General features: G+C 39.6%; 2 protein-coding genes across 7 annotated transcripts; one reads left to right on the forward strand and one right to left on the reverse strand.

Moving 5' to 3' along the window:
* Nucleotides 1–2,173: 2,173 nt before the first annotated feature.
* Nucleotides 2,174–4,361, reverse strand: lsm11 (LSM11, U7 small nuclear RNA associated). The gene is made up of 4 exons (XM_031745286.2): nucleotides 3,863–4,361; nucleotides 3,140–3,279; nucleotides 2,982–3,065; nucleotides 2,174–2,697 (listed from the first exon to the last, which is right to left on the reverse strand). Exons 1-4 carry the CDS (start codon nucleotides 4,314–4,316, stop codon nucleotides 2,371–2,373), a joined length of 1,005 nt encoding a protein of 334 aa, XP_031601146.1. The 5' UTR covers nucleotides 4,317–4,361; the 3' UTR covers nucleotides 2,174–2,370.
* thg1l (tRNA-histidine guanylyltransferase 1-like) lies at nucleotides 4,014–10,047 on the forward strand. Of its 6 annotated transcripts, none has more exons than XM_031745288.2 (7): nucleotides 4,014–4,144; nucleotides 5,042–5,239; nucleotides 5,327–5,503; nucleotides 5,601–5,770; nucleotides 5,853–5,941; nucleotides 7,614–7,721; nucleotides 9,637–10,047. In XM_031745288.2, the coding sequence occupies exons 2-7, from the start codon at nucleotides 5,052–5,054 to the stop codon at nucleotides 9,796–9,798; spliced, it is 894 nt and encodes a 297-aa protein (XP_031601148.1). In that variant the 5' UTR covers nucleotides 4,014–4,144; nucleotides 5,042–5,051; the 3' UTR covers nucleotides 9,799–10,047. The 6 variants fall into 6 exon arrangements, with proteins under 6 accessions (XP_031601148.1, XP_031601151.1, XP_031601147.1 ...); XM_031745291.2 differs by having other exon boundaries at nucleotides 4,016–4,144; nucleotides 5,126–5,239; XM_031745287.2 differs by lacking the exon at nucleotides 4,014–4,144 and adding an exon at nucleotides 4,638–4,858.
* The last annotated feature ends 563 nt before the right edge of the window (nucleotides 10,048–10,610 follow it).

Genomic DNA, 10,610 nt, shown 5'->3' on the forward strand with positions numbered 1-10,610 from the left:
CTAATGGTGTGTGTTATTTGGTGTGTTGTGTCATTAGCCTCATTCAAAACTGCTTCAAGCAGCAAAAGTGAAGCATCCGCACTTGGCTTGGAAATTACATTTACTTGATGGGAGTTTAATTTGTGCCAGTAACGAGACGGTGTTCAAAAGGCCGTCTGTAAATCAAAGAGAAAAGTGACACGCTGCCAGATGCATTATAGCTCAGGTAGATCCCGCCCATCTTTTTTGCCTGATGTCCTACTGTCGGCCAGACATAAGGACTCTTGTACCCCTTCAAATCTTTATTATGGATCTCTTGTAACACTGAAAGACCTTTTTAACACTATATCAAAGTTTTTCTCTGGACACTTGTCTGCTTTTCCACTCATTTTCAGTCCAGTACCTGACCATTTTCAGAGGAATGTTATATTTGTCTCTTGTGGTCAACAAGAAACTTCACAAAGAATCAGTTTAAAATTGAATTTTTAGGCACTTCAACACAGCTTGAGATTTTTTTTTTTTTTTTTTTTTTTTTTTTTTTTGCACCAACAAGGTGATTTCCACAGATCTATAGCTGAAAGTTTGACATATGGCAGCATAGTGTGCCCTTAAAAAATTTTAAATGAGGAAACTGGCCAAGTGGAGGACAAAAGGAGAAGTGGAACAAAACTATAGATTAACAGTATCTGAAAGTCATGTCCTTAAAAACTAAAGAAGTCTGAACTCTTATGCAAGCAGTCATCTAACTCTGAAGCGTAAAAGTGGTCATACCAAATATTTACCTTAACGCTTGTTATAATTGTGCAAACTCTGATTTGCCTTACATATTGTACCCCTGTATGTTTGCACGTTTGAATAAACCTATTTCCAAGTTTCCTAGCAAAATATAAAGAAATGAGGTGACTCGAGACTTTTGCACAGGACTGTATTTCAATTGTTAATCCAAACTTAACAGTTATAACTCTAGCTCTAATTTTAGCCAGTGAGTTTATTACTTTTTGATCATTCAGCCTGTCCATTATTGCTGATTAAGTAACTTTTCTTGTGAAACCAGTTGCGGTCCACGTAGGTCTTTAATTAATTGTACTTCTGTATTTTCTGATAAGTTGAGCTAATTCCAATTTACCCGCCGGGTCCTGCAAAGGTAGCCCTGGCTGAAAAAACGCTGATTATAGAACACAAGAGACTAAATCAAGTAAGCAACGAGCCAGCTGCAGCTCCTGAGCTCAACACATGCTTTGAACCTTTTGCACTTTCAGACTATCGGGACTTAAGGAATGCTACTAAATCCTTTTGGTGTTACAGTTAGGGAAGCACTGGATTCTTTTATTTGTCAAATTTATAGTCTCTCCCAGTGCAAGTGATGGCCTCATTACTCTGGTATAACACACGCAAGAGACAGATGTTGCAGTTGTTGCCACAATTAGACCACACAATCAGTACTGTGCCCTGCTCACACTGCATCAGGGATTGTTGGAACACACTTTTGTGACAAACACAGCTTGCATTAAACAATTGACCCCATTTTTTTCCTCTCTGGAGAGGCCTTTTAAATGGGCTACACTAATAATATTCTGATACATTATATGAAAAGTAACGTTATATACAGTAAATGAATAAAAGCTCACCTTACTCATAGAACATGCCCCACTTATGACATAAAATATATGGAAAGAGGGTCAGTCTCTAAACAAATTAAGAGAAGCTGAAATGCAGAAAGAAATCTGACGCAGACCCAGAAACATTGCAGCGACGGTCGTTCTGTACCACTCATCATCCAAAACTAACCTCTGTCATTTAAAAAGGAAAAAAAAAAGCAACATCTTTACAACTTCTAAGAGATGCAGTAAATCGTGCTTTTATGGGTAATGTGCCCATTAAAGAGTAAAAGCAATCTAAGACGTCAAGACAAATGACAGCTTTTGAGTGCCATCTGCAATCTCGAGCTTCACAAACTCAATTATTCATAATGCATTTATGAAGTCCGCTGAGACTGCACTGTCATTCCCATTCAAACTAGCGGGGAAATGCAACATAAAGGGACAAGCTCTTTGAGATGACAATGGCGTGTTCGATGGCTCTGGTGTGTTTATGGTGCCACCTGCTGGGAGACAGCCATTTCACTGGGTTTCCTTTACAGGGTGTCAAATAAACTAAACAGGCAAAAACAAAACACACACAAACACACTTTTCTGTAATTACAACTGGAACGCTTTTATTTATCAAAAGCAAAATCATTTCTCTGGTGGGCAGAGACAAACCTCCATATCAATATGATATAAATCATCAGTCTGCGATCCTTCTGAATTGCTATAATTTGTCAGTACCAGTTAGCGCAGATGCTCCAAAAAACCCCTGCTTTGTTGCCCGGGATCAATGTAAGAGTGAAAATCAGAGCGGCTGGGGGTTAACCAGGATGACATTCTCACCACGGATGAACAGCTGGTTGATGTGGCGCGTATGGACCTTACCATACGTCTTGGTTTCTTTCTTCTGGCGAGTCTGTGGACTCTGGACCACGAGCAGTGTTTTGTGTGCGTCCTTTTCGGTTTCAGCAGCTTCTGACAGCTTGGAGTCTGCTGTCCTGCCGTCTCCTCTCACACCAACGGCATGAGAAGAAGAACAACTTTCTGGAGTCTCTTTGGGAGAATCTGCAGGCTGCTTCTTCACCGACTCAGCACATTCAGAGGTTTCCTGGAGACTTAGCTTCTCAAAAAGCTGGAAATACAAAGATTTGATCATTCTTAAGACTTTCATCAAACTGAACCACATAAAAGCGCTCCGAGTGCTGTGTAAGAGCTAAAGAGGGATAAATGTAAAAAGACCTTTACAATTTAAGCCAGCAATACTACTGTCAGCTCACTTGTAAGCATTTAATCAGCAAAGCACAGATAGCTTTTATTATGAAGTAGTCATTAGAAACTTCTAAATGTTTCTAGCTTTCCTTAGAAAATTGAAGGACAAAATTTTAGTCATATATAGAATGAAAACTCATCCATTACCCGTGTAGTGGTGAGGGCTTTCTCATGATAGAAAGCTTCTCCAAACAGAGGCTCTCTGTACGTTTCATCCACATCCACCATCGCCTGTCAGCGAGAGATAACCAACGGTGAAGATACGAAATTTGCCTAGTTCAAGAATACAACATGAGATCACTGACCAGGTTCCAGAACTTGTCGAAGGCCACGACAAAGCCAGCGCACACTCCCCTCAGACCTTTGAAAGTCCTGACGTGAACTTTGACTCTTATCCTCTCCTCCACGCAGCGGTACAGCTCCCCCAGAGGACTGCCTTTACACACTGAAAACACAAGACAAGCAGGTCGCACAGCTGCTTCTGCGTATTATAATAAATGATACAGGGAATTCAGCTAAAACAGAGGTTTCTTTAAAGTAACAAGTAATGCTAAAATTATGAATAAAAATAATATATATATATATATATATATATATATATATATATATATATATATATATATATATATATATATATACATACATACATACATACATATATATATATATATATATATATACATACATACACACACACACACATATATGTATGTGTGTGTGTGTAATGTTGTAATGTGGTTTTCATTTTATTGGCGGCAAAGGGGTTAAGGGTATTCGTAAGCCACAGCTAGGAACCTAACAACCAATACTGAAGCCATTCTGCCTCTTTATTACTCCAGTAGTCCTATTTTACTGGGACATTTTATTTTATTTGTCAGTTTATTTGGAGTAGTCTGTCAGTTCTTAGTGTATTCTAATAAATACAAATGTCGTATTCTAGGCTCTCCTTTAAAGTTTAAAGCGGCTCAGTGAAACGGCCCAGGCGGGACTAGGTCTCCAACACATTACACGATGGGTGTTGAACCTACGGGGCATTCTCGTCAGGACATTTTTCACAGGTTTCTGCCTCCTCTTCCTCCGCGTCGTGCCGCTGCTGCTTTCTCCCTCCTCTGACTCAGACACCGGGTTGTTCACCATGAGTTTCTTCAGCCTCTCGATGCGCTCCAGGTCCACCACGCCTTTCATCGCCTTACGCTGCCTTTTCTCCACGTTCTCCGGTTTGGCTCTCCCGCGGCCGCCCTTCAGAAAGCTCTCGTACTCGGCCACGTTGTTGAAGCACTTGATGTTTGGGAAGGGAAGCTGCACTGCCGGTGAGTACAAGGCCAAGAGTGGATCAAACTTATCCGAGCAGACGTCCAGTTTAACTGCGCCACCATCCTCAGCTTTACTATCAGCCTCCGGCGCTGAGGCCGGGCTGGAGCAGGGTGCTGACAACGTCTCCTTACTGTCTGAATTTACACTTCTTTTTTCCCTCTCCTCCATGTTCAAAACAACCGCAGAAGTGTATAAAGCGAGGAATTCTGGGTATTTTTGTCGTGTTTAGCAACTGGACTACAAGTCCCATAACCTCGTATATGTACAGTATCTAGTTTAGTTTCTGTTTAGGCACAAGATGGCGCTAGAAAGCAAATTACTTTCGTAAAATCTTTAAAAATCTTTAAAAAATTATTCAGCACAGCATCCAAAAAAATTTGAAAATTGAAGCATTATTTTTAAGGTGGCTAGAAGAAACCGGAAATTATTTGCGTTTTATTTTAAGTCTACCGTAGCTCCGAAAATTTGTGTTCCGGGTGATTGTGGTTCCGCTACGACACAATTTCTGGGCGGACTGTATACAAACCAACGTGTTTGAATGTGCGGAAGAGAATTATTCTTATTATTTAGATATATTTAGTTTAGATATTAACTTATTCAATTCGAATATTGCTGTTGGTGCAATTTACCACGTAGCTATCGAAGGGCTTTCAAAAGGTTAGCTGTCTGTGTAGAAGGCTAACACCACACATGACATTCATTCGTAAATAGTAAGTAAAGTTCAATAAATGGAGAACTGACATACGTATAACAGAGATCATTTTAATCATAACACTTAACATCATTTGAAGTTATTGAATTTAGTTTTTTATATCATAGTAATTGTTGTCCGTTTGACTGAATATTTTCCCACTGTTGACATATAATTTTCGCTCCTTGTGCTTTGTCTTCAGGAGCATCCCAATGCTAATTAGTACAGCGAGCAGATTTGGTGTTTGGTGCTGTGCTCTTACACCTTCGGTCCGTCTTTTCTCCAGATCCAGTAACATGGCCAAAAGTAAGTTTGAGTATGTGCGCAACTTCGAAGCAGATGACACCTGTCTGCGGAACTGCTACATTGTCGTGAGACTGGATGGTCGCAATTTTCACAAGTGAGTATTCTTCATTTGCGCTAAAACACCGGGAGCTTTTTGAATCCACATTGTTGTTTTGGCGTCTTCATGCATTATGTGTTTCAGGTTTGCAGAGCAGCACAAGTTTGCAAAGCCCAATGACGACAGGGCCTTGGGGCTGATGAGAAAGAGCGCACACTCTGTCATGGAAGAACTGGAGGATATTGTCATTGCCTATGGCCAAAGTGATGAGTTCAGCTTTGTTTTCAAGCGATCTTCTACCTGGTTCAAAAGAAGAGCCAGGTGCTGATGTTTTACATAATGTTGATCAACAACATTTTCACACAGACCTCCTCTAGCATTTTGTCTGACTATATTTTGTCCCCTCTTTTCCTTACAGTAAGCTCATGACCCACGTCGCCTCCCAGTTCTCCTCCTCGTACGTGTTTTACTGGAAGGAGTTTTTTGAGAATCAGCCCCTCCTGTACCCTCCGGGATTTGACGGACGTGTGGTCCTATATCCAAGCAATCGTAACCTTAGAGACTACCTTAGCTGGAGGCAGGCAGACTGTAAGTGCAAATGATGCTCTGAATGGTAAATCACACATTTGGTGTGATGGAAATATGTCACTTGCATTTCTGTTTTTTTCAGGTCACATCAATAATTTGTACAACACACTGTTTTGGATGTTAGTGCAAAGAAAAGGACTCAGCACAACACAGGCAGAGGATCGCTTAAAGGTGAAACACAGTTGATTAATGTATGTTTGGGTGTAAACTGGCAGATGCAAGTGCTTATTAACAGATATAAGTATTTGAAAAAGGTACCATCAAAAAATCATATTAAGGCAATGCCCACATATTTAAGGTTGTAAGCATGGATATGTTAAAGACTGTCACTTATACTCAAGGTCTTCCACACAGTATTCAAAGTGTACCATGTCCCAAATGAAGACACACTGGCTTCTACCTACCAATAGATTCCAGCAGCATGTTTTGTAGATCCATATCAGCTGATCATGTGTCAGAAAAAAACAACAGTGAATGCTCACAACTCTCAAAATGTTCCATATAAAGGATAATTGATTGCCATACTGAGTGATTTTTTTCTTTCTGGCTACAGATATGTTATGGTAGGTATAAAGCTTTTCAACTACTAGTCTCTGGACTTCTAAACAGCATCAGAAACAAGCTAGTGGTAGTGATGGCTGGTGCTGATATAGTTATGTAATATCTATTACTTGTAAATTAAAAGGTTAATTTAGGGTATTGAATATTGTCAATTAGCCACAGTAAGCAAATCTGCCCTTTTAACATTTTCCTATTTTTTCCTAGAAGGAAGGTGAGGTCACAAAACTATTAGGAAAAGGAAAACATTATTTCCCCACACACGATAGAAAACTGCCAACCAGAAACAAATAACTCACCAAACCACCACGAAGCTAGAAAACAGACGATGAGCCCCTAGTTGGCACAATATGAAAAAGGCATCCCCTTCCCCCGAGTCCCAAGTAGCCATAAGAACAAGTTTTCATTTATGTATTAGTGTTATATTTATTGAACAACAGATTTCCCAAAAATCAGAGTATAAAATGAGTGAGCCGAGACCAAAATAACAAACAAGTAGAGCTATCCATCAACACAAACTTAGATGACCTGGCAAAAAGTAATAAACCAAAATATGCTTACCTACCCGGACTTTGAAAATGAATAAATTGGTTGATTCGTTAGCTAAGAATGCCTTAATTGTAAAAATTCATCTATCAAATTTCAGTCTAAAAACAAAACAAACATTTTCTTCATTTAATAATATCACTTATATACTTAAACAACACTTGGCTTTAGGGGCCGATAAGGTTTCAAGGTACTTTTTATATTTTATCCGAGTAAACAAAGAGGTTATTTAAAAGATGTAAGCTTTCAACTACGTCATTATGAACAATTTATTCCTGTGCATTAAAATAGTGTGTACAGGAACAGGTCTGTCACTAGCTATGACAGCTGCTACAGACTGACACAGCTGTCCTCTGGAAATCACCTCATTCTTGTGGGGGCTGTCTGGAACCAGCTGATGGGTTTTGGGTGGATGTTTAGGCAGCATGAGTTATTTATTTACATCTCATCCAACATTCATGGTTCATAATTCCTACGTAATAATAATAACAACAACAAATAATAACAAAAAATGACTGAGTGGTTTACTATTTATTTCTTGTTGATTTTCTTCTAGTTTTAATTCTGAAGTAAAAGGAACAGAGCCACTATATATAACCAGCGGTTTGGTGGGCGGTGGTGTTGCTGTCATGCTTTTGTTGTAGCTTTTTATAAAACTGTACTATCTAAAGACCATGTGAGGGATTGTGTATCTACACACCTAAGTTTGGATGTCTCACAGTATTTCTGCCTTTTTCAGGGAACATTGGCTGGGGATAAAAATGAGATCCTCTTCACAGAATTTGGTATCAACTACAACAATGAATCTGCCGTCCACAAGAAAGGTACCACCCTCATCTGGGAAAAGGTGAGGTGCTCAAGAAGGGTTTTAAATCTATCCCCTTATTCAGTGGGCTATCTACTAAACTCAAAGGATAGAAACAAAGAATTAATCCTATCACGCAAATATCAATACAGGCATTTGTATCAATACTATTAATATTTTGATCAGTCCGCCCACCGCCATTCATCGGGTTAGGTATGCCTCTCAGTGAAGTGCAGGGACACGCTGATCCACTCAGTGCGGTACATGTGCAGCCCTGGACGTTCATGGCATGAGACCTGTTATTGCTTAATCTAATGTGCATGAACACCACGTGTCCCTGTAAGAAATTGGAGTCAGTCTGCATGGGGGTTCAGTACCTAGTTAATATGTCAGAGTTTGTTGTTGGAATTAACCAGACGAATTGCTCCACCTGCGGCAATGCACCAAATTTTGTGTGAAAATAGTTAGGGCAAAACCTTTTAACAGTTTGAGGTGACGTCAGAACCTGTACATAGAAGTTTGTTGTAGTCTGGAAATTGAATCCAAGGTAAAAAAAAAAAAAAAAAAACTACAAACCTGCATTCTTTAAAATAGCCAGCAGGATCAACTCTTGTGCTTGAATAAATCAATTCCCTTGTTTTGAGGTTTCTCATTCACATCATGTAGACATTGCTTAAGATTTGTCTGCCATATTGGACCAGTAGGGGAAAATGTGTATTCTTCTACTGGTTGGCAGTGGAGTACCTGGAGGTTGCTGGTTCTTCCTTGGTGAAATATTGCAAAGAAGATGCTGCACCCAAAAGCTCATAGTGATTGCTTTGGTTGCTAGCAGGTTTCCAAGGTTGCCTGCAGTTCTTCATGTTTGTCCACAAGCTTTTGCTAACTACTAGCGTAACAGTAATAACTTGAGAAAGTGTGACGCAAATTGGATAGGGGGAAGATTTGCCTTCAAAGTAAAAGTCGCAGCTTTTGAAACTTTTAAAGTCCTACCTTAACATAACACATTGTTTTATATTTTTTTTAGTTATTCCCGAATTTGCAGTGAAATAGATGTTAAAGCAGGGTATGCATTTTAGAATGGCTGCCTTGTGATTGATATATTGCTATTGTATAGTGCAACATCAGTTTTCTTCTCAGTCACATCCACCCCTCGCTAGTCAGATCAGGATTTATAACACCAGTCGAAATGCCTCTCTCCCAAACTCAAAACAGTAGTTCACAAACCAGTGGGTCATGGGTGTGACCATATTTTATATAGTCTGTGGTTGTTTTTGCATGTTTAAGCACACTAACGGCTCGCTTTTTCAAATGGTGTCTGTGTTTCTTCCTGTTAAAAGCAGTGAAGTCTGAGATTGAAACATTAAAATCACCACACTGCCTTTTTTCCCCTTTATTGGTAGTTCTGTTGTTGTGCATGAAAGAGAAATGTCAGAAGCTGCATACACTTTTTTATTGCACATGACCTCACATTGTGGATGGAGTGTAAGAGAAAAGAGTTCTGCCACTAACATCACAAGAAACCATTTTTAGAAATGTCTTTTTCATGTAATAGTAGAATTCCCTTGGTTTAATAGGACATTTATTTACACAGTTAGATGCTTATTGGTTGTGCCCCTGAAAGGGAAATTTAAACTCACACAAAAAAACAAAGAAAAGGACAGAAGAGATTTTCATAGGATCAAATGTATACATAAATAACAAAGTATAGCTCACTGTAATGTGTAGTGTGTCAGGCTGCTACTTGCTGTGGCACCGGATGTAGATCTGACACTAACTGCAGGAAATGCTGCTTACATAGAAATTTAAGTTAGGTTGCATCACTCTGCACCAGCTCCTCTGAGGTTTTTTTTTAAATGCACTCAAAACCAAATCTCACAAAATAATTTTACCAGGTTTAGGTACCGGACTGATTGCTTATCTACTGCTTTTAATCAATTTTCTCATTTCTCTTATCTAGCGAGATGAGACTATCATTAAACGCATAAAGCTGCCAAATGGGGAGGAAAAGGACATGCCCGTCACACGCAGCAGGAGGAGGGTAGAGGCCTACCATTGTGACCTTATAGGAGAGCAGTTCTGGGAGGAGCACCCAGACATCCTGGAGGATGACAACTGCTAACCGAACTTTTCCTGTTGAAAGAGAACAACTCTGAATGCATCTGACCTCAGAGGTAGAAGCGGACCCTTTTAAGCAGCGACTCCAGAGCTACAGCTTTATATTGACTTTGTGTCAAATGACATGTTACCCATGAAAATCCTATGTATTCTTACTTTCATATATAAAAATGTTCCTAAGATGGAGGAACTTCCCTCCTTTGACTGCATAATGATGTCTGTCATCTTTAAAGAAAAGCAGATTGTTTGAAAATCTTTCAGATGTGAGTGGTTTAATAGTGTGACATCTATTTACTCCTGCATGTGGCTCTCCTAAGGTTGCCTTTCCCAAAATATGCCCTCATCTGATACCATGAATGACATTTATAATACTACCAACACTTGATCTTTCAGTATGTTTGACATATTTTCTCTTGGCCTCCTGCTCTCATTCCTCAGGGGTATTCCACATGTGTCAAATCTATTTTACCTTAAAATTCTAATCCTTGAGTTTTAATACTACTTCTGCAAAGCATTCCCTTGCAGTATCCAGTAAGAAAAGAAATAAGCAGAGTAAAGCCGAAATCAATACCTTGACAGGAACTCACGGCCTTGTCTTGAGGCCAGCATACCATTTAGAGACGTGAATGGGCTGCACTGTCATCGGAGCTAAGAATACCTCACACACCCTGCATACACTTTATCCTTGACATGTGCACTGCGGGGTAGTTATCATCACACTTATAAATGACTGGCTCAGTATGAATGGCTGCTGGAAGCCTAAACTAGTAGGAGCCTACTGTATGTTGTTACTTCAGGTGGGCTCAGTTACTGTTG

Source organism: Oreochromis aureus, linkage group 2, assembly GCF_013358895.1.
Source record: "Oreochromis aureus strain Israel breed Guangdong linkage group 2, ZZ_aureus, whole genome shotgun sequence".
NCBI lineage: Eukaryota > Metazoa > Chordata > Actinopteri > Cichliformes > Cichlidae > Oreochromis > Oreochromis aureus.

Coding starts and splice junctions, on each gene's coding strand:
- lsm11 (XM_031745286.2), bottom strand. CDS start 4,316: ATGGAGGAGAGGGAAAAAAGAAGTGTAAATTCAGACAGTAAGGAGACG. Junction 3,066..3,139: donor TCGACAAGTTCTGGAACCTG/GTCAGTGATCTC, acceptor TCTCGCTGACAG/GCGATGGTGGATGTGGATGA. Junction 2,698..2,981: donor AAGCCCTCACCACTACACGG/GTAATGGATGAG, acceptor TTGTATTTCCAG/CTTTTTGAGAAGCTAAGTCT.
- thg1l (XM_031745288.2), top strand. CDS start 5,052: ATGCTAATTAGTACAGCGAGCAGATTTGGTGTTTGGTGCTGTGCTCTT. Junction 5,240..5,326: donor GATGGTCGCAATTTTCACAA/GTGAGTATTCTT, acceptor TATGTGTTTCAG/GTTTGCAGAGCAGCACAAGT. Junction 5,771..5,852: donor TAGCTGGAGGCAGGCAGACT/GTAAGTGCAAAT, acceptor TGTTTTTTTCAG/GTCACATCAATAATTTGTAC.